The 23,227-nt window shown below is 39.9% G+C and overlaps 1 protein-coding gene across 4 annotated transcripts in view; it reads left to right on the top strand.

The window, feature by feature from the left end:
* GNB4 (G protein subunit beta 4) overlaps window positions 1–20,189 on the top strand; it is a 37,129-nt gene extending 16,940 nt beyond the window's left edge. For 3 of the 4 annotated variants that reach the window (XM_087933507.1, XM_026705728.2, XM_087933506.1), the window contains exons 2-10: window positions 9,586–9,692; window positions 10,105–10,143; window positions 10,727–10,833; window positions 12,394–12,457; window positions 15,579–15,741; window positions 16,603–16,669; window positions 16,773–16,974; window positions 17,687–17,903; window positions 19,449–20,189. In XM_087933507.1, coding sequence (XP_087789633.1) covers window positions 9,636–9,692; window positions 10,105–10,143; window positions 10,727–10,833; window positions 12,394–12,457; window positions 15,579–15,741; window positions 16,603–16,669; window positions 16,773–16,974; window positions 17,687–17,903; window positions 19,449–19,555 — 1,023 coding nt within the window. In that variant the 5' untranslated portion in view covers window positions 9,586–9,635 and the 3' untranslated portion in view covers window positions 19,556–20,189. Of the gene's footprint in view, window positions 1–9,582; window positions 9,693–10,104; window positions 10,144–10,726; window positions 10,834–12,393; window positions 12,458–15,578; window positions 15,742–16,602; window positions 16,670–16,772; window positions 16,975–17,686; window positions 17,904–19,448 lie in introns of all 4 variants that reach the window. The other variant, XM_087933508.1, reaches the window with a different exon arrangement.
* Window positions 20,190–23,227: the final 3,038 nt, after the last annotated feature.

The following is a 23,227-nucleotide window of genomic DNA, read 5'->3' as shown; positions in this document are numbered from 1 at the left end:
AGAATTCCTGAGTCATTTTGCTGTTTATATAAATAAAATTTCTCCTTGTCATGTTTTAACCATGATTCATCTTCAGTGAGGGCTGAGTTTGAAATATAAGCAAGCATTCTCTTGTCCTTTGAATTCCTAACCGAGCAACAGTCTCTTGTGGGCAAGAGACTGTTTGGTGTAGTGGTTCAGACATCAGGCTAGCCTAGAAGCCAGGAGACTGTGAGTTCTAGTTGCACCTTAGGCATAAAACCAGCTAAGCAATCTTGGGTTGGTCACTTTCTCACAGCCCTAGGAGAGGGGTAGTCTCAAAACTGCCCCTTCTGAAAAATCTTGCCATGAAAATTACAGAGCTTTTATCCAGTCGGTCTATGAGAGTCAGGCACATTTGAACCAAAGGAAAGAAAATGTGGGCATTGCACATTTAAATGTTGCATCTTGTTTTTACTTGCTAAAACTTAATCTGAAAGGCCATAGCTTTGGCAAAACAAATAGTAATTTGTTTTTAGTCAGATAAAAATAATTGTTTCAGTGTCAATCTTTAGCTAAAAAGAGTTGATTAGACTCTTAAAGAAGAAAGGAAGTGCATTAAACACTTCCTTTCCAATTTCTGCATAATTTCTTATTTCCTTCATTTAGTATTCGATCTGTTGCCACAAATTCATTCCATCTATTTTAATAATGAATGTAATAGTAGATAGAGGAATTTGATTAATATTGACCAAGGTTTGGCAACTATTTTAGTTTTATGTTGTTTATTGCTTTTCACATATATAAGATTTTTGTTTTTAGATTTGCTTTTAACTTTTCTATTTAGTTATTCTGTTTTTAGATTAAAGGCAACTATTTTAGCATGATAAGCACATTTAGAATTCTGAAGGAGTTATCTGTGGAAGTATTCTCCCCCCCCCCCCCAAAAAAAAAAAACCTGGCAAGGAAGCATGACTATTTATAAAAAGACTGTGACTATTCATCTTTAAAATTAAATTTAAATCTTATTTCTCTCTAAATCCATGCTGCATTTACATTCCCTGCTAGATTTTAAATTAAATGTGTCTTTTCATTTAACTTAGTTACCTGGGAGAGCGAAGTTTTGATGGCATGAGCTCTTCTCCATTGTTTGGGAAAATGGCTGAGATTGATGCAACACTAGCGAATCTTCAGGCAGAGGAAGAAGACAGCTGTTGTTTGCTTGGGACAGCCATTTCCTGTTACCATGTAGTTTAATCTTAACTTTGTACCATGGATATTTGATTGTATTGTTGATTATTTTATAGCTTGCTGTTAACCACTGAGAGACTTTTTAATACGTTGTTCCAAACTAATGCCCTGTTTCCCTGAAAATACCACCTACCCTGAAAGTAAGTCCTAGCTTGATTTTTACACATGCGCCCAATGGGGGGTGGGGGGTGGAGCTGCCTACTACTAACCTTTGGACAGTTGTAGCCAGGCCTTGCACACCCTGACACCTACTTTGCTGGCCCATTTCTTCTGCAGCTGGCAAGGCTGGCAAGGACAGAGCTTGATCCAGAGCTCTGTTATCCGCTGCAGAGGCCTTCAGGAAAGCCTTGCTGGCCGCAGAAGACGGTCCTGAAGGCCTCTGACAGCAAAAAGGAGGCCGGGGGTGACCCACGCAAGTGAGGTTAGTCAATGGATGACATCCCCCCAAAATAAGACCTGGTGCCTTTTTTTGGTGGCAAAAAAATATAAGACAGGGTCTTATTTTCCGGGAAACATGGTACATAAATGTCATTGGAGGGGGAGAGTTTTGAAGCAGTTCCGAGGGGAGGAGCCACGGGAACAGGCAAGTTAGGCTGTACCCCTCAGTCAAGGTGCTCCTTTCATGGTAGTACAGTGGTGTGAATTCAATTTGGAGTTAGGAAAGGGACTTTATAGCCCTTAAGGCACTTCTGACTGTCACAAAAAGTCATGCCTCTGCCCCCTGAGGTCACATGACTGCACTTTGGGCACTTGGCAGTCAGCTTAACATTTATGACGGGTTGCAGCATCCCATAGTCAACTGACTGCAATTGGTGTTTTTTTATTGGTGTTTTTTGGTTTTGGCTGGCTTGACTTGGACTTAGAGCCTTTGATTTGTTTAACAGGTATAAAAACTGTTATAAAATCAGGTCTGGTCATATAGGTGCCTCAACTTACGATGCGGGTCCCAAATGCCGTCGTAAATCAAGGACTTCATATAGGAAGCCCTTGCTGAACAACCAATTGTTTTACAACTATTCAAAGTTATGATGGTCACAAAACAGGGGGTTTATGGCCTGTAAATCTTTTGACTGTTGCAGATGATTGTGCAGATCCTATGAACGCTTGCTGGGTAGGTCAGCTTTAGGGATGAGCACAGCAGGGATGACCATGACTTGCAGTTTATGGCAAATAACACCCATTCAGATGAATGGGTTCCCTTAACAATCCCAGTGTTCATTTAACAACTGCAGCATTCACTTAATGCCCACAGTACTCCCTTAACAACCACCATGAAAAAGGGACAGAAATTTACTTCTGGTCATGTGGGTGCCTTGAGTTACAACCTTAATGACTTATGGCTATAATTCAGTCATAATTTGAGGACTACCTCAATTACTTTTTCTGCCTGAGTCATACTTCATAAAACAGCCACTTAAGGAAATATGTGTTGGATCAGATGGATTTGATCAAGGTATTCTCTCCCCTCTATGGAAGTGGGGAGCTAACTAACATTTGCAGGGGCTAGAAAGCAGGCACTGGAGACACCTAAGGTGTACTCAGCTTGATTGAATATTTTCATTGTTAGGCTCCTAAGCTTCAGCAACGCAGCTTTAAAACAAAACCAGACTTTGGAAGCTTCAGATGTTCAAAACAGTATCTCCAGATCCAACCTAAAAGTATGGAGAAATTTTGTGACAGTAAGAAAGTCAGTGGAATAGCTTGCCTCCCAGAGTTGGAGAGATTTTCAAAAATAGAGCGGGCAAGCATTTGACCAGGATGGTATAAGGTGTGCCTTAAGCAGGGGGAGGTTAGACTAAAAGAGGTTCCCTTCCAGCCCTTTGATTCTATCCTGTCTAAAATGTTCTTGGTCTTTCTGTAACAGACACATTAGGTTGGACAGTGTCACATTCCGTTGTTCAGCCAGCCCCCTTCCCTTTATAATACAATACTCCTTTTCCTCTTGGTCTTCCATTTCAGTTTGACAGAATGGTTCATTATCTGCCTGATCAGCAAGCTTGTTCAAGGCCAGGCCCCAAGGGAAGTTTTTGCCCTTCACAATATCCTGTGATTTCATTTGTAATGACCAGATCGGGCTTTAGAAAAAAGTTTAAAAGTAGCTTAGTTCAGAGAGTTTTGAAAGATCTGTGAAGTCTTTTAGATTCACTTCTAAGGAGCTTCAAAGCATGTGGGGGCCTAAATGCAGCAGCAGCAGCAATAGTAGTATTGTTATTTTTCCTCCCATTTTCATATATAAGCATGCATAATACTCCTGCCTCTTATTTTCCTCACAACAACCCTGTGAGGTGAGTTGGCATGAAAGTTATTCACCCAGCTGGCTTTCATGTCTAAAAGAGGCCTAAAACTCAGAGTCTTTTACTTTCTAGGCCAAGCAGCATCTGTGTGTCTCTTTTAGGGGTTGTTGCCAAGATACAAAGTTGTCCCCTAAATATGTTTTTTAGCATTTAAAGCCTTAAGTGTTAATCTCTAAAACTGGTACATGTGTCTAATAAACATTTAATCTTTAAAAGCCATGAGATTTATTGCATATGCACCAGTTTAATGCTTAATCCAAATAGTGTCTGTGTTGCAAAATCTTCCCTTCCTCCCCAATTAGAAATTGCAATCTTCAGACTGATAAGTGGCAGTTATTTGTTTTAAAAAAGGCAGTCTTTTTAATATGAATTCAGTATTTTTCCCAGAACTGACTGATTGCACCTTTTCAACTTTAGTGCATGTGATAACTTGCCTTAGAAGTATTTTGCAGTCTTGTTTTAGTTGCTAGAATGATTGCATTTCCCCCCTCTTCTGACCCTTTGTAAAGATGATAGACTTCAACTTGAATTTTTGAGTTGTCACTGTAAATTGGTCACAAAGGACAGCTCTCGTGGGACATGCAACCAAATTATGAAATATTTATTTGAAGCACTTTAACAAAGCCTTTGCATGATGTTTTAAAATATTTTAAAAGTGCCATTATACGGTAATTTAAAATAGACGTTTTATATTCTCATGGCCCAATATACGGAGATACCGTTCCAGAAAATTATTACTTATGCTTTTACACTTTCTAGGTTCTCTGTTTCAGATGGAGAAATCCACTAATTTTTAAATTTTAAATCTGAGTGTTTAAGCCTTATATTTTAGCTATTGTTTCTTGAATAAGGCTACTTACGGTAAAATCAGTATTTATCCAAAGTAAGAGTCCTCCAAATGTGTCTACTTCCAAAGAGGTTTGAGGGGCCAGGAATTTGGGGGCTTTGAATATGCAAGAAATGAGTATGTCCTTTCCTGAATAATCCATGTATGAAAAATGGTTGCGGCAGAGGAATGTCATTGTTTCGAGCCAAGGGGTAACTTTACTTTATCACAATGTCTTGGGATAGGGTAGGAAAGGAACTTGCCAAAAGCTGTGGTTTTTGGCACTGTATCTGTGACAGCAATGCTTGGGGGCTTCCAAGAGAGACAAAATTAGCTGGGAAGTATCTTAGGGATTGCTACCCTATGAGAAGATGCCACTGTCATCTATTTCTGAGCCAAGATCTGGAGTTTCACTGAATTCTCACAATCTTGAGTATGATTAGATCTGCAATTTAGAGGCTACTTGAAAATCGTATTCACTTGTACAGGGGTGCCTTGGTACTCAACTGCTTTGAAACTCATCGAGTTTGGTACTCAGCGCATTTTGACATGAAAATTTTGTCCCGGTTTTCATCGTTTGTTTGGAACTCAACTCAAAAGCTTAGAAGTTGTCGATGTCGGCTGCTTTGTGACTCACTGTGTTATTCCTTATGGGACAAATTTGCTTGGCATTCATCATTTTTGGTACTCATTGCGTCTTCCGGAACCAGTTAAGGATGAGTACCGAGGTACCAGGTAGCCTGAAACCTCTTACCATGTGATTATAGTTGATAATAATTTCTCCCGCTGTAGAAGAAGGGAAGCTATGGAGAATGTGGATTCTTTTTATAAAGGGGAGGTTTGGTTTTGTACTCAAACGTTGGGGGCCTCTGAAGTTACTGAAGCTGAATTGGGAGTCAGGCTCCAGTTTGAATCTTGCCTTCTGGGGCAGAGCTTCCTGTGTTTTGTTGTGTAGCTGCAGTGGAGGCCCAGTGCTGAAGAGCCCTTTGAAAATATGCACAATATCTTCAACCTTAAAGATCAAGGACACACCTAGGCCTGTTTCCTGTATTTATTTTTGGAGAAACAAAGGCCAAACGGCAAAAGATTTCTCTTGACATTTCCCAAATGAGAAGCAATGGTGACGTGAACCTTTGAGGCACTTGTAATCTGCCGTAGGCAATCGTTATTACCAGGGGTAAATATTCATAGTGAAGAGGGTGTGTAGCTTTTAGTTAGATGTTTTCAGCCGGATCCTTTGAATTAAAACAAAACAGCTGGCTGTGGTTAATGATAAGTGATAGGAGTTCCGTTGCACTTCAAGCAACCTGTAAATAAAGCTCTTTTTTTGTAGATGTCTAATTCTAAGACACCGACAAGACTGAGTGAGTCTTAAGAACCTAATTCTTCTACAAATTTAATTATACCTGAAGAATTGATGAATGTTAGAATTTCCCTTGGTCTTGATAATAGCTGGAAGGTGATAGAATCCTTTGTTCCATAGCATGGGGAGAAATATCTCAGTTTCTAAATGCTCTTTCTGAACTTAAACTCTCTCCTGACTATCCAGGCACTTCCATTGTTTCAGTAGTCCAAGATGGGAAGAGGAGACTCGTTCTCTGCTGACCAGCAAAAAATGAATTTAAAAACATATTGTCGGATAGGTAAAAAAACTCTATGCACGTGGCTAGGTATTTTAACTTGAAAAAGCATTTTATAAACATATTTTATATATATGTATATATGTATATATGTATGTGTATATATATATATATATATATATATATATATATATATATATATATATATATATATACACAAACATATTTATATATATGGCATATTTGCCATGACTGATGTCAGAATAACTTGCCATGTCTCTGAATGTTTTGGGAGGGAAAATAATCTGGATCTCTTTATGCAGAAGCAAAGGTTGGTTTAAACTTCATTGCAAGTACCGGATCATAGCAACATGGTTGTTTTAATGTGAATAATTTTAGTCCTTGGTTTTTCTGTGGCCTTTTTGTGAAGGTGAGGAATATGACAATTTGTACACTCCTTTTTAAAATGAGAAAGCAAAAGAAGTACTTTTCCTCGCAATAATCCTGTGAGGGAGGAGGAACTGAGAAAGCCACTGGCTCAAAGTTGCTTAGTGAGCATTTAACATTTCTCTAGTTACTAATTAAAATTAACAATCTTTTAAGGAGAACCAGGTTTAATACATACATGGGGGATCATTTGAGAATACTGCAGTAGTTTCCAGGGCAATTCCAGCCATAAAATATTTCAGAGGAAAGGACTGGCACCCTCATCTCCGTAATATCTGGATCATCAGGTTTGAAGTTTAACCAAAGGGCAACCTTATCTTCCCCCCCCCCCCAACATTGCTATGGATTTCTTAAAGATTAGGGTTGGAGGCGGGACAAATTTGGAGTAGACCTCAGAGAATATGCCCAAAGTGGTGGGCATATATTTTTAAAAAATGTATTTATAAAATTGATTTCCCATCTATCTTGTATCTAGTGACTCTGGGTGGATAATACAGTATTCGGCCAAAGATGCAGAACCATGTAGGGTTCATTGGTATGGCACAGAGGCTGGAAAGGCAGCGGTAGGATCAAAAGCAGTGAATTGAGTTTATATGATGCTGCCAATAGCATAGGAGTTTTGGATAAAGCTAGATCTTGAGAACTGTACTACCAGGCTGCAATTTATGTTTTTTGTTTTTGCAAATCGTTCAAGGTGGCAAACCTATCCCACACACCTTGCTCTTCCAATTTCCCTCACAACAGCAGCCTTGCGAGGTGGATTGGGCTAAGGGAGAGTGACTGGATTTCATAGTTAAATTGGGACATATTGGTGAAAAGTTCCTTGCAATACAGGACTAGTCCTATTAATGTATATTTGCCGGACTTCTAGTATTTTAAATTAAACTTCCAGTGTTGGAGTTTTCACAGCTTCTGAAGGCAAGTTGTTCCACTGAGTAATTGTTTTAACTGTCAGGAAATTTCTTCTTAGTTCTAGGTTGCCTTCTCTCCTTGGTTGGTTTCCATCTATTGCTTCTTGTCCTGCCCTCAGGTGCTTTGGAGAATAGCTTGACTCCCTCTTCTTTGGGGCAGCCCCTGAAATGTCGGAACACTGCTATCATGTCACTCCTAGTCCTTTTGTTCATAAGACTAGACATACCCAATTCCAGCAATTCTTTGTTTTGGTGTACAGTCCCCTAATCTCCTTTCTTGTGCTTCTCTGCTCTCTTTCTAGAGTCCCAACATCTTTTTTACATCCTGGTGACCAAAACTAGATGCAGTATGCCAAGTGTGGTGTTACCAAGGCATTATAGACTGGCATCACCTTTTTTTGACCCTTTTTAATGCCCAAATCCAGAAATTGTCACTTCAGTCTTATTTCAAGAAAAAGTCCATAAAACTCCACAAGCCATTTTTTTTTTTCCTCCTGACCAAACTGGTCAACTTCCCCATTTCCACAAGTTCAGACAATGTTATAATTCAATCTTCCACTGTGGTGATTGAATTGCTCTACACTCTTTGTGCATATAATAATCTTATTACAATTATTTATACAATATTAACTTTCCATATTTCTTTTCTGGCTCAACGGTCATAAAACCTGATGGAAATCATTCTGATTTCCTCATAATGGTAGTTTGCAGTATCTTTTGCATTATTGTATGGCTTTGCCTCTGGTTTTTTTTTTTTTTTTTAATAAGTCCACAATGCATGATAAAAAGTGCTAAACTGCTGATTAGTGATGTGCCTGCAGTTTGCTTGAAGCCTCTACTGCAACTCCAGTCAAAAGCAGCACCTTCAAGCCCACAAATTCAGTCACGTGTCCATCTCCACCAAGCAGCCAGACACCTCTGTTTTGATTTTCCTGGAGGCTATCTTGAGGCTACGCTGCTCTGAACTTCCAAAATACCAGCCTGCACAACACTAGCTTCTCACACCCAACACAAATAGAATTTGTGTGTGCACCCTCCACTATAGACCATTCCACAATGCCTGTGTTGTCAGTTTCTGAGCTTTTAAACTGGAGGTTAGCGTCTTTTGGGGAAATGCTGCACTGAGGATAAAAGCAGTTCAGGAAGAGATCGCTTGTTCAAGCAGTCTCTCCACTCGGTGGGTCAGTAGGTGGGGGGAAAAAATAATGGTTCGGGCACAGGACAATGTGCACACTAACTAATAGTGATCATGTAAACTGAGAGAGATTCTGTGAAGGTTGTAAAATGTGACCATTGCTCGCAATGTTACTTTTCAAATACCATCCTAACTTTGAATGGTTGCTACCCAAGCAGTCAGTAAGCAAAATCGATATGCACAGATCACCGTAGGAATATTCCTCATTCACTTACTTCTAAGACAGGGGTGTCAAACTGGCAGCCCGCAGGCTGGATGCATCATGCACAGGCCGTGCCCACCCCAGCTTCGGGAAAGGCAAAAAGCGACACAAAATGCCACGTGAGGCCGTGAGTTTGACATCCCTGCTCTAAGACATGCCTCAGGGGTCTGTGATGTACCAATCAAGTCCTCCACGGTGGGCATCTTTCTAGTTATCTTACGTTTTAAAAAAATCAGAAAACATTTCAAATACTAGGAGAAAATTGTTTTCTTGTATTACCCTTTATTCTCATGCTTTCTGAAATGTTGCACTGCATTAAAATTAGGTAACATGGAGGTAGTCAAGATTTTCTGTTTATCTAAGTTTCTACCCCTCCCCACCTCTCCCAATTGTAACTGAGGCCTATATTTGCTTTCTTTTTACAGGGATGATGCTGAGACTACACACACACACACACACACACACACACACACACACACACACACACACGCAGCTTAAGCCATTTAAATGTGTTCTGTAATTCCATAGTAGAGTATTTTAATAAGATGATCAGGGTGCATGACTTTTTTTCAAGCTGTTATGTGCTGGGTTCTCACTAGAAAACTAGGGGAGGGAAAGACAAATTGGTGGGGCCAAGAAAAATTCTGAAATTAGCTTTTAAATTAAAATGTGTTTAAGTGAATTAAATGCATTTGATATGATTGAAACCCATATATTTTATAATGTTGCCATTGCTTATCATTAAGGCCTAGTTATGCTGTAACATTTGGAAAACCCTGGAGCTGCCAGTCCAGACACTGGGGGGCAACACATAGGCCTGAGGAGAAGGAAATAATGACGGGATGACTGTAAATTGCAAGTGTTGATGTTGTTAATTACAGGCACATGATTCAAGTGATTTCCGTAAATTGTTTTCAGCAGATTTCTCATCACTTGTACTGTAAGAGGAGAGAAGAGACCCATTCAAGAGAATGAGTGAACTGGAACAATTACGGCAGGAGGCAGAGCAGCTCCGGAATCAAATCAGAGTAAGATCTCTTTCTAACCTACTTTGTGGTAACCCAGGAAGATCTTTTTGGGAAGAGATAGGGGGACATTTTATATGCGCAGATTTCTCTGTAACCACCTTTCCTTTACGATGTTGGATGAAAGAGTCTTGAGGCCCCAGTGCTGGGCCTCTTTCAGAGAGCCCCATTGGTTGGATCTTTGGGTTCAGGATTGACTTCTGAAATCTTGTGCATCCTTTTTGAGCTATTTGCAGCCAGGGAGTGTACTGTATGTGAACCTTTTACCTAATGGCTTGCTACTTGCCAGACGTAGCCTGCCCGAAGGAAACTGTCTCTCCCCGTCCCCCGCCCCCAATAAATGCATTAATTTGGTAAGAATGCAAAACTTCATTGTTATGTAAAGTAAAAAAAAAAATTAAAATTTCTTTTAAAGGATGCAAGAAAAGCATGCAGCGACACAACTCTTGCTCAGGTGAGTTGCCATTTACTTCTCCTTCCTGTTCTGCTTTTCTAAGTACCTAAGACAGTTACAGCGTCTAAAATGCTTGTGCGGAGTCTGCAGTTCCTTGTCTTACGCCCCCTTTTCCTTGGCTAGGAAAAAAACCTTTTGATCTCTATTCGACATTGGCTCTAGTCTAAAGACCTGCTAGTATGCTTCCACAATGGTTTAAAGGGGCTTGAGAAAAGGAACCAGTAAATGAAAATAGCAGTCGTGGCTTCTTGGACTGTAACCATTTCTTCAAGCTTAGTTCCATTCGAGTACATTAAGACCTATTTTTAAAATTATGGTTTATGGAGCCATCTGTGTCATTGGCCAGATTTGAATATTATACCAGGTCATGAAGAATGGGTTTGTATGTTATGCAAAATCCCAAAGTTATCGTACCATAGCTTAGCATCAGCAGACTCTTCAGATAAAGAAATGCTACATGACAAATATAAGAAACGACTTAGCATTGTATACTATTAAGCTATTTCTTATACTCAGTTGTCATATATTCTTATGCGGTCCAGCAAAAGGTTTTGAAAAGCCTCTTGTCCTTCCTCTTTCTCAGATCACCACAAGTCTTGACTCTGTGGGTCGAATCCAGATGCGTACAAGGCGTACCTTGAGAGGTCATTTAGCCAAAATTTATGCTATGCATTGGGGATCTGATTCAAGGTTTGTATGAATACTTTATATATATAAATATATATAAAAAATTAGGAGTTACTTGCTTCTTGGCCACATGAACAGTTACTTTGGGGGGGAAAAATCAGGCTGTTAATATGGAAACAAAATTCTCTGAGCAAAAATAAATTTAGATTCTTGGGAACATACTGAAAGCTTTAAAGAATCTCCTGAAGCCCAGTAATTTGAAGACAGATTTGCTTTATTTCGGGTTTCATTCTGAGACGTTAGATTTCAATGTTTAAAAATAAATATATTTCTGTCCCTAAAATAGCTTTTTATTAAAAAAAAAAAAAAAGAACACGCATATGTATTTACAGTAACATATTTTTGAACTAAAACAGTATTTAGAAGATTAGCATTTAAAATTGAACATTAGACATTTATAGTAATAATTCCTTATTTTAGACAGATAGGAAAGAATTTGTTCCTCATTTTTAACAATTAAGCTGTATATATTGAGAAGTTTTATTGTTCAGGGCTTTCCTGCATATTTTAGAATCCCATAAGGAAACAGATCAGAAATGTTATGTAGATGGAGCTATCTCAGTAATTTCCTGGGAAACTACTCATTTAAATGTAAAATAAATAAATACAATTCTTAGTGTTTTTCCTTTCCTCAAAACAGTGTAATAGTGATAGAGGAAAGTAGTCTGAACTTGCTTCCCTTTCTTCCAGATAACTGAATAAAATAAAAGGAGGAAGCACACACATACTATTGCAGTGAACAGGATATACCTATTTATCTTGTCTTAATTGTCAATTTATCTGGGTTTTAATCCTACACACCGGCAGCTTCAACCTGGTGTTTTCCAGTTCGGTTGGATTATGACTCAAAGCCAATATGACCCTTATTTGTTTGTTAAAAACTTACGTGCTTCCCATCTCGCCTAGGGACGATTCTAGGTGGCTTACAATCAATAAAAACAGCAATATGAAACATTAATACCAAACATTAATACTAAATACTAAATATGAATACTAAAAGTGGTTTAAAATTGACAAAGGTGGGAAGGTGCGTATGGGGAGGAGGTGAGGTTTTATCTCTGACACAGCCCCGTTGTGACCTCAGGCCAGTTGGCATAGCCAAATCTTTGGACCCTTTCAGAAGGCCCAGAGGGTGGGTGCGGATTTCACCTGGGATGCCACGATGCTCCAGCAGCCTGCAGCCATGGCAGAAAAGGCTTTTTTCCTGGACTCCCGCCAGCTGAATTCCTCGATCAGTGGGGTCTGCAGCAAGCCCCTTATGCCAGCTTGGGTGGGACAGGCCAACCCCATCAGGATGAGACGGTTCTTCAGATAACCGGGCCCATGCTGTGCTAGCATATAGGATAGGATTTCATAGAAGAACTAGCTTTTCAATAGGTGGCCCTCATATCTTTTGCTTGTGGTTCACAATTTGGAGAAAGGGAAATTGGGGTCTTAGAGAATGCAGAGGAATTTGGCTTTGAACTTTCCATTTTGAAACCATCAAGAGGAAGATACAAGGTTAACGTATTAATACATATTTTGCTTGTCTTTGTCTTCGTTTTGTTTTACTATTATCTTTAGGTTATTAGTGAGTGCTTCCCAAGATGGAAAACTAATTATATGGGATAGTTATACAACAAACAAGGTACAGGCTTTTAAAAACATATTCATTGGACATTTTATGTGTCTCTTGCTGATGGGCTTTATTTTTAGATTCTACTAATCTTTTATTTTTTTCTGTCCCCCATCCAAACCTCTTTATTGGCCCTGTTATTTCTTGATGCTTTTCAGGTTTTAATACGATTTCTTGTCTTGTTATTATTTTTTCTGTGTTTGGAAGTATAAAGTCTGTTGTTTTCTCAAGCATGCCATAGAATATTCTGTATCATTAATCTTAAAAATTCTGGCTAAAACACTTGGGGAGACAAACTGCTGGATGTTTGTTGAAATGTATATCGAAGTGCTTTGAGGTGTGTTACGTTGGGAAAGCAAATAAAATGTTGTTCTCCACAGCTGCCTTAGTATCTCTACGATATTTTTAACTGAACCATTCATTGTCACTTCATATGCAAATACACACCTTTTTAATCCTCGCCAGAGCCAGTAAAATGAGACCTGGGATGTGGCAAGTTAAATGGAGTTGAGACAAGTCCTGGCGAGGGAGGCCATTTTCATGACACAATTTGTGGTTAGCTAATAATACCAGTTTTTTTTTCTTATACTCATTTGAAGAGTCTGGGATAGTATGAGGTTAATTCACGATTCTTATATCAGGAAGCACTGGACGTTGTTTTAAAAAAATTAGGTGATTTTGCCATTGGAGGGTTTGCTATTTGCAAAATGTATGGTTTGTCCTCTTTAAAAGTGGTTGAAATGTCAGCTAGTATATAAACTGTTCTACTATTTGTTCAGTGCCATTGTCACAACTTGTTACAAAAAGAATAAATTTGCTTAGTTTGGAGCAGATCGAAGCTCCTTCTGAAAACTGGGCTGGAATATTAACTTTTTGAAGGAAAGTGTCAGCCTTCAAGATTTTCTGCAAGAAAGTTCTGCATTGATTTTGTAATGTCGCTGCCCACACATTATTGAAAGTTAATTACAGTTCAGTTAATTACAGATAGTCCTCAATTTAAAAATCAATCACTTAGCGACATTCAGAGTTATGCTGGTTCTCCTTTGAAGGGTACTTACGACCTGGATTCGAAGTTGTGATGGTCTGACACTTGGCAACCAGCCCACGTTTTTAGCTGTTTGCAGTCTCTTGCAATCATGGGACTGCCTTTTACTGTGGTTTTGCAGAAAACAAGCATTTACTTCATTTTTTGCAAACTGCTTGCAATTTGGCCGTTTGAATCTCACCAGGCTCCAGGTTGACTCAGCCTTCCATCCTTCCAAGATGGGTAAAATGAGGACCCAAATTGTTGTGGGTAATAGGCTGACTCTGTAAACCACTTAGAGATGGCTGTAAAAGCACTGTGAAGCGGTATAGGTGAAACTTGAAAAATTAGAATATTGTGCAAAAGTTCATTTATTTCAGTAATGCAACTTAAAAGGTGAAAAGGTTCAATATTCTAAGCTCAAAGTGTCCCACTCTAATCAGCTAATTAAGCCATAACACCTGCAAAGGGTTCGTGAGCCTTTAAATGGTCTCTCAGTCTGGTTCAGTAGGAATCACAATCATGGGAAAGACTGCTGACCTGGTGCAGAAAACCATCATGGACACCCTCCATAAGGAGGGAAAGCCTCAAAAGGTAATTGCGAAAGAAGTTGGGTGTTCCCAAAGTGCTGTATCAAAGCACATTAATAGAAAGTTATGTGGAAGGGAAAAGTATGGAAGAAAAAGGTGCACAAGCAGCAAGGATGACCGCAGCCTGGAGAGGATTGTCAGGAAAGGGCCATTCAAAAGTGTTGGGGACTTTCACAAGGAGTGGACTGAGACTGGAGTCAGTGCATCAAGAACCACCACAAACAAACTGATCCTGGACATGGGCTTCAAATGTCGTATTCCTCTTGTCAAGCCGCTCCTGAACAACAAACACTGTCACAAGCATCTTACCTGGGCTAAAGAAAAACAGAACTGGGTCTGTTGCTCAGTGGTCCAAAGTCCTCTTTTCTGTTGAGAGCAACTTTTGCATCTCATTTGGAAACCAAGGACTCAGAGTCTGGAGGAAGAATGGAGAGGCACACACTGCAAGATGCTTGATGTCCAGTGTGACGTTTCCACAGTCTGTGTTGATTTGGGGAGCCATGTCATCTGCTGGTGTTGGTCCACTGTGCTTCATTAAGTCCAGGGTCAACGCAGCTGTCTCCCAGGAGATTTTGGAGCACTTCATGCTTCCTTCCGCAGATGAGCTTTATAGGGATGCTGACTTCATTTTCCAGCAGGACTTGGCACCTGCCCACACTGCCAAAAGCACCAAAACCTGGTTCAGTGACCGTGGGATTACTGTGCTTGATTGGCCAGCAAACTCACCTGACCTGAACCCCATAGAGAATCTATGGGGCATTGCCAAGAGAAAGATGAGAGACATGAGACCGAACAATGCAGAAGAGCTGAAGGCCGCTATTGAAGCATCCTGGTCTTCCATAACACCTCAGCAGTGCCACAGGCTGATAGCTTCCATGCCACGCCGCATTGAGGCAGTCATTGCTACAAAAGGGGCCCAAACCAAGTACTGAGTACATCTGCATGCTTATACTTTTCAGAGGTCCGATATTGTTCTATGTACAACCCTTGTTTTATTGATTGCATGTATATTCTAATTTTCTGAGATTGTGGATTTGGGGTTTTCATGAGCTGTAAGCCATAATCATCTCAATTATGACACATCATGGCTTGAACTATCTTGCTTTGCATGTAATGAGTCTTTTTCATATATTAGGTTCACCTTTTAAGTTGCATTACTGAAATAAATGAACTTTTGCACGATATTCTAATTTTTCAAGTTTCACCTGTATAAGTGTTAAGTGCTGTTACTATCAGTCGGAATCTTGAGAGCCAGCCTATAGCAAACCATTGGTTTGCTTTACAACTGTAGTGCTCACTTAACAACTGCTGCAAAAACTGTGAGTGGCCTGATTTACGACCGCAATGGAACCCCTGACCATTACAGTCATAATTTGAGAGCTACCCATATCTGCTGCTCTCTATACGATGGGAGTTGTTCCCATAGTATCAGTTAATCGTCTACAACAGTGTTTTGCATTTGATTTTGAAAGGGGACAATTCCTCATGGTGCTTTTTTTTTTCCATTTTATTTTTAAAGATGCATGCTATTCCTTTGCGGTCTTCCTGGGTAATGACCTGTGCGTATGCACCATCTGGCAATTATGTCGCTTGCGGTGGATTAGACAACATCTGTTCTATCTACAATCTGAAGACGAGGGAGGGCAACGTACGAGTGAGCAGAGAACTCCCCGGTCATACCGGTCAGCTGCCCTTCTCTTTCTTTTTGTTTCTTTGATCGTTTGTAATGAAACTAGAAAACTAGAATGCCGCTTACACTTTTTCTTCTTGCCCTTTAAAAGCAAGAGAGTCAAGTTGGGAAAAAAGAAATGCATTATTTCTCCTCTGGATTGCTTTTAAAAGGAATGGTTTTTTCCCCCAAATAGAATAAGGAATAAATTTTGTAACATAGAATTTGGTCCCTTGATTCTGTGTTAAATAACTATTGTGGATGGGGGGGGGGTGTTTTGTTTTTTGCAATATTTGCACATACGGCATTTGCTACTTTTTACGTCCTGTCCAAACAATTGAAAAATTTCTATTATTAAGCATCCAGCAAATTCATAGTAAATGTTATAGACATTTACGGCTGGAAGCTAGGTATTTATATTATTATTTTATTTATTTTATTTTATTATTTTATTTTTTATTTTATTTAATATTTATATTTTAATATATATACTATTTTACTTTTATTTTATTATTTTATTATTTTAATATTTACTACTAATTTAATATATTTTTATATTTATATATTTTTATTATATATAATATATATTTGTGTGTGTGTGTATATATCTATAATGTGTATAAATATAAATTAAAATAAATTTTATTGCATTATTTATTTTTATCAGTTTGAGTTAGATGCCATCCCATTTCCAATCTATTCACTGTCTCAGCTTTCCCCAGACCTTGAAATTGTTCCTCTGGCTTTAGATATATGTGTAGTGTTCAGGACTGTATTAAAAAGGTTTTTAATAGATGCTGGAAGGAAGCGGAATTCTGGACTTAATTTGAGTTGCAGACTGAAACTGCCATTTTGCTACTGTTTCTCTTTTCAGGGTACTTGTCCTGCTGTCGTTTTCTAGACGATAACCAAATTGTTACGAGCTCCGGAGACACCACCTGGTGAGTATCCTGGGACCTCTTTTTATTTTATTTTATTTTAAATGAGCTCCCCTAGCTAATTATTTGAGCTTCTGATTTCGAATGCTTTTACTTCACTTTGCAGTGCTCTGTGGGATATCGAGACGGGCCAACAGACTACTGCCTTTACCGGGCATACCGGCGATGTCATGAGTCTCTCTCTAAGCCCAGACATGAGCACTTTCGTTTCGGGTGCCTGCGATGCCTCCTCCAAGCTCTGGGACATCCGAGATGGGATGTGCAGGCAGTCATTCATGGGACACGTGTCTGACATTAATGCCGTTTGTGTAAGTGACCATTGCGCTGGTGAATAAATGAGAATATGAATGCTTCTTCGTATGCGCGAGCTCATTCTCTGCATCTGCTAGAATGGTTTGGGATTTTCCATCAGTGTATCAGAAGTGTGCAAATCCTTTTCGTTCCTTTCATCTGTGGAAGCCAACTTTTCATAGGCCAAGGGTTTCTCAGGGATAGTTAGTTGGGCAGAAGACTTAGCGGAGCTACAAGTGAGTGCAGTTTCTGGGGAGGCCAGTCTCTGAATGCTGAACTCAATCATGTGTCATCCACGTGATCTCTTTTTAAAGTTTTAGAGCAGTGTTTGGCCACTTGAAGCTGTGTGGACTTCAACACCCAGAATTCCTTTTTGGCTGGGGAATTCTGGGAGTTGAAGTCCACATAGCTTCAAGTGCCCAAGATTGGGAAACACTGTTTTAGATGGCTAATTGTTCTGTTATTTGAGAGAACTCTCTCGCTTTGCTGATGAAGAATAAAGAACTTGGCAAATGTTGTAAGTAGATTAAGAAATCAGGCAAATGTAAACCTTCAGATATCATGCAAGATGCTGTTCTAATCTTATTTTGAGCACAGAGAGTTTAATACTAAGTGAACTTTGAACGTTAGCATATGGCTCCAGAGCCAACCTCTTTCCCTCTCCCTGCTCTCTTCCTTCCCCATTCCCTCCTCTGTCTTCATTTTTCATATTCTTGTTGCATTTCACAGTTCTTCCCAAGCGGCCATGCCTTTGCTACTGGTTCAGATGATGCTACTTGTCGACTCTTTGATCTTCGTGCAGACCAGGAGCTCATGTTGTATTCTCACGACAACATCATCTGCGGGATCACTTCTGTAGCTTTCTCAAAGAGTGGGCGTCTCTTTTTGGCAGGCTACGACGATTTCAACTGCAATGTTTGGGATACCCTGAAGGGTGAACGTGCAGGTGAGTTAAAGCTAATAGGTTAATAGGAGCCAGAAGATTTAAGTGCATTCATTTTTCTATTGTGAACCGTTCCATGGGATAGCAATATCAGTAGCACCTATATACCGCTTTACAGTGCTCTCTAAGCGATTTACAAAGTCAGCCTATTGCCCTCAACAATCTGGGTCCTCATTTTACCCACCTCGGAAGGATGGAAGGCTGAGTCAATCTTGAGCCTGGTGAGAATCGAACTGCAGTCGGTCAGCAGTAGGAGCCTGTAGTACTGCATTCTAACTACTGTGCTACCATGGCTCTGGGATACCAGTTACGTGCCATACAAATTCATTGTTAAGCGAACGAGTCCTGGTTTTTGACTTCAAAGCCTTAACTGTCTTTTTACGTATAAGTGGATTGATCAAATATGCCTCAGAAGTTACCCAGTCATGGCCCTTCATCTCTGGAACTCTCTTTTCATTTGTGCATGCTTTGCATCTTTCATCTTTAGTGCTTTTTTTTTTGTTTTAATAAGAGGGGATAACATGTTGGTTCAATGGTTAAAAGTGCCCAATGTCAAGTCATAAAATATTTCTATGGTCTTTTTAGAGATGCCAACAGAAAGGGGTTTGAAAGAGCAGTGCGGCAGCTTGGAAATCTAAAGTGCATTCCATACATAGTTTTTCAGAGATAGTAGCTAGGTGCCTGAAGTTTCTGCCACGCAAAATTCTAACTGGAGAACATGATTGATGACTCTTGGCTATGGATGTGTCTCATTGGAGAATATGAATTATGATACACCCAGGGGGTGGGGGAAACCAGGGCCAAGGTTGACAGTGAATTATGTGTGTCAGAGTCGGCTACATCCAGATAGTGCTGGACATGTCCCAATAAATCCTTTGAGGTTTTGGAAATTTGGCTCGAGACTCACGATTTAATTGGGGTAACTGCCGGAATCCTGACAGCTAGCTGACTCTGAGACACATAATTCATTGTCACCCTTGACCTTGGTTTTCCCCCACCCCCTGGGTGTATCATAATTCATATTCTAAAAAAGCTGACAGTCCAGGTCTAAGACCCAAGCGCAATGCGGAGGGCAGGCTCCTGTTACTTGCCCCAGGTCAGGGCCACCTAGCAGTTTGAAAACCTGCCAAATCAAGTAGATAAATAGGTACCACTTCAGTGGGAAGGTCACCGCATTCCCTGTACCTCTGCATATAGATTACGGCATATGAGCCCTCTTCCTAAGAGTCGGACTTGACTGGACAGGGGAAACATTTCCTTTTCTTTTTTTTTTAAGAAAAAAAAGTTACGCATTTATACAAGTGTTTCACTCTTGCCTCGATTTTCACAACTGAAATTGACTGTTCTCATGTAGGGGTTTTGGTTGTGTGTGCGGGGTTTTTTTTTTTTGGTACTTCAATCCATTCCCTGTACTGTATTTTGTACTGCATTTTGGCTGAGAAATTTCTGAAAACAGATATAAACATCTTGAAGAACATGAGAATTGTGAATGGGAATTGTTTTTGAGGGCCATTGGTTTAATTTTGCTGTGCCCTTTGATCCTTCCAGGTGTTCTTGCTGGTCACGACAACCGAGTCAGCTGCTTAGGAGTGACTGATGATGGCATGGCTGTAGCTACAGGATCTTGGGACAGTTTTCTCAGAATCTGGAATTAACCTGGTGTTTGAACCCCTCCCCTCCACCAATAGACACGCACACCTTCTCCACTGAGACCTGGAGAGAGCAATGCTGCAGCCTCTTGCTGTGAAAATAACATTTCTACTTTGTAATTTACAGGTGAAAGTTTTTCTACTTGCTGATTATTGCATAAGTAGGCTTTCTGTAAATGAAATTAAAACAAACACACAGAAAGAACGAAGAAGTGGTAGATGGGAGAAACCGGTGACTTTTCTTTCAAGGAAAAAGAGACACAGAGAGAGAGAGAGGGGGGCGGCACACCTCTTTGTGGTGAGCAAAGCTAAAACACAAAACAAAAAAGCCAGTCAGTTAGCATTTCGTTTGGCTCCATTTGCCCTGAAGGGATTTCTGCTTGTGCCCCAGTCCTGTACCTTTTTGTATATAATTGAATATACACATAGCAGCCAATCACGTAACATTTTGTCTGTAAGTAAAGGAAACAATGTTTGCATTTTTTTTAAAAGAAACTGCATTTATATAGCTCTACGTTTAACCTAAGATGTATCTTCTGAGTTCTACAGTGGATCGGCTGGTCTGCTGTTATAATTCCCCCCCCCTCCACACACACACACCCCCTTCGTGAATTTACTGTAGATAAAAGTGTGAAGTTAATGAGCTGTTTGTGAAATTTTATAACAGAGTGTCTGTGTAAAACAAAACAAAAACAAAAAAGGAAATCCCTTGACGACTCTTAGGACACTTTGCCTCTTTCTTGCTCGATGACTTTTTTCTCGCCCTTAGCGGCAGCAGATCCCAGATAATTCATTAGAAGCCAAGGGGCTCTGATCACCACAGTGTTAAAACAGATGATCAGATGCATAACATAAATGTTGAAATGTTTAAGGATTTAGATTTTGAGCTTCCTTCTAACAGCCTCTTAATGAGATTAGGGTCAGGAAATTGAAGGATACGTATTTGCTTGAGACGGTGTTTGATGGATGTATTTTTGTGGGGACTGAATAATTGTAACTGAGATCTATTTCTCATCTTCTGTAAACTTTTTGTCTAGCTTAAGACTGAATGTGGGGCTGCTTCCAATTTCTAGCAAAGGAACCTGTACTCTCTTTGAACTGCATCACTCCAAATGTATGTGGGGCGTATTCTGAGCGCATCCACACATTATAATTCTACTTTATATATTCCAGGTAGAAAAGCTTTCTCTCCTATGAATCTTGCATATGCAGGGAAGTGTTACTATTGCCTCTTTAAGACTCCAGCACAATGTTTCTCTTGAAATCTGCATTCACTGCGTGAAGACTCTTTAATACTTCATTAGTATTACTAGCACATTGTTGTTCAACCTTGGCAACTTTTAAGATGTGTGGACTTCAGTTCCCAGAATTGCCCAGCCAGCTTGCTGACTGGGGGATTCTGGGAGTTGAAATCCACACATCTTAAAAGTTGCCAAGGTTGAGAAAGACTACCTTGGTATATGTCACTTCAATTTTTTTTAATGAGCTATTTGAAACTTCAGTTAAACCCATCACCCACTACAAGAAGTGCAGAATGCTCATTTTAATAGCTGCTGTGCCAACCAACGGGGCGCGTTCACCTAGACATTCCAGGAAACTGAACTGCTTTTTAAAGTTTTTGTTAAGTCTTTTTTGTTAAGTCTCGGGGAAACATTAACAAATGAACTTGCCTTCCCCAGTCTTCCTCTTCCCTTAAAAGAGATCCCATTGGGCAAGACTTCCCGTGACTTGCCATGGCTCCAGTCTTCTCTGAAGTAACAAGTATTGTAGGATCCTGCTTTTGGCTTTTTAAATTTTTGAGGGGAGGTCATCTAATAATTGGCCATATTTATGTTGTTATTTATGTTGTCATAAATATACAAATGGGTAGCTGAAAACATGCTTTAGAAAAATCCTGGAAATTAGTTTTCTTGCTGTCTGTACTTGTAGCAGGTATGAAGTGCATCTGATTGTTAATGGACTGGCCTGAAATGTAGGTTCATTTCTATATTAATAGTCTGATTTGATGGTAGAGGAAACATCCAATGTTATATGTCTTCTAAGATCTCCACTGTCGGAACATAGGTTGGTAGTTCTTGAAATTTTTCAAACATATTTTGTTGCAGTGCCATTTGTTTTCTCAACTTTGACCAATTTTTTATCCTCTATTCTGGCTTTTTTTTTTTTTTACTGGTGGCAAAAGTGCCAAAGCATGTGCCAAATTGTTTTGGATGTAGAAGCTCTTAACAGTTCATGAATCCTTTGTTAACATCCAGAGAGAAGTGTTCTTTCTAAAAAAAAAAATTATACGTTTTGGGGTACATACCTGCACCTTTTTACTGTCTTTGATATGGTTCATTCTTTTCACATCTGATACTGATGTGATTTCACCCCAAGGGATTTATTATTTTTTTCTAATGTTGTAATACAGCTCTTCATTCTACGATCACCTCACCCTTAGTCCACTACTTGTCTCCTTGGTATTCAATATATATTTTGTAAGGGCATTAAGATTGCCTTGCATGAGTAAGAAAAATTTAAGAGTAAGAAAAAAGGCCCAGCCCCAAAATATTCAGAACAGTGAGTTGTTCCGTTTGCCAAAGAAGCTGGGAGCCATCATACAGTCTCAGTTTTATTACTTTAGTACAGGGGTGTCCAACCTTGGCAACCTTTAAGACCTGTGGTCTTCAACTCCTGGAATTCCCCATCCATCCGTGCTTGCTGGGGAATTCTGGGAGTTGAAGTCAGATCCTAAACCTGCCTCAACCTAAACCTAAACAGATCCTAAACCTGCCACGGTTCACCACTCCTGCTTTAGTGTTTTGGTTATCCTACTTCATCAGGAATAGTTTGTAATCGCATATTGGATTTGGGGAATAATTCCCCTAGAAAGCAGAACAGCTTGCATAAATACGTGGCTGGATGCATCTTAAGAGTCCTTAGTGTAAATTGTAAGAATTAAAACTGATTTCCCAATACAGTTTCCCAAAGTACATTTGCCTGGAAGTGCATAAAATGAAACGGAGTTTGAATGGATGTCCTGCAGTGGGATTGGCCAACCTTGTGGGTTCTGGAGATGCAAGTTCTCTTCCTACCCTCCCATGGAGTTGGAGGATTTATAGCTGCTGTTAACATCTGTGGAAGAGGCAGGGCTGAAATTTCAGACTTCTTTTTTTTTTTTTTTGGCCAGAAGGGGTTTAGGAACAAAAGTACAAAGCCTTAAAGTACTTAAGTTTCCTCCTTCACTCTCCTAAATGGGGAAAATCAACCCGATCATGTGTTTGCTTTGCTGCTGTGGGTGCTTGACACCTCTGCAAAGTGAAGGCCGCATTCTGAAATCTTTGCTCCTGCCTCTTCTGGTCTCTATGGGCCACCCATTCCTGTCCTACAGTGCAGGGTTTCCCAACCGTGGCCATTTCCAGGCATACGGAGTTCAACTCCCAGAATTCCATTGCCATTGCGGGAGAATTCTGGGAGTTGAAGTCCAATTTGCCAAGGTGTATGGAGCAAAGACCCTTGAGGGTGTTGATTCCTGCTGTTGTTCCTTCTCTTATTTTCCTGCCTCCTGCGAGAGTTTTTGTCTCCGGGGCTGACCACGCTTTAGGATTAAGGAACTTGCCGTTGTCAGATTGAATGGCTGTAGTATTGCCAATTGAAGTAGCGCCCCCTTGAACGGACCGTGCCCTCAAAGACGAATTG

This window comes from Pseudonaja textilis, chromosome 4 (genome assembly GCF_049901715.1).
Source record: "Pseudonaja textilis isolate UNSWEBS1 chromosome 4, rPseTex1.2, whole genome shotgun sequence".
Classification (NCBI taxonomy): domain Eukaryota; kingdom Metazoa; phylum Chordata; class Lepidosauria; order Squamata; family Elapidae; genus Pseudonaja; species Pseudonaja textilis.
The sequence above is the reverse complement of the archived record's forward strand: the minus strand, read 5'-3'. Positions and strand labels throughout refer to the sequence as shown.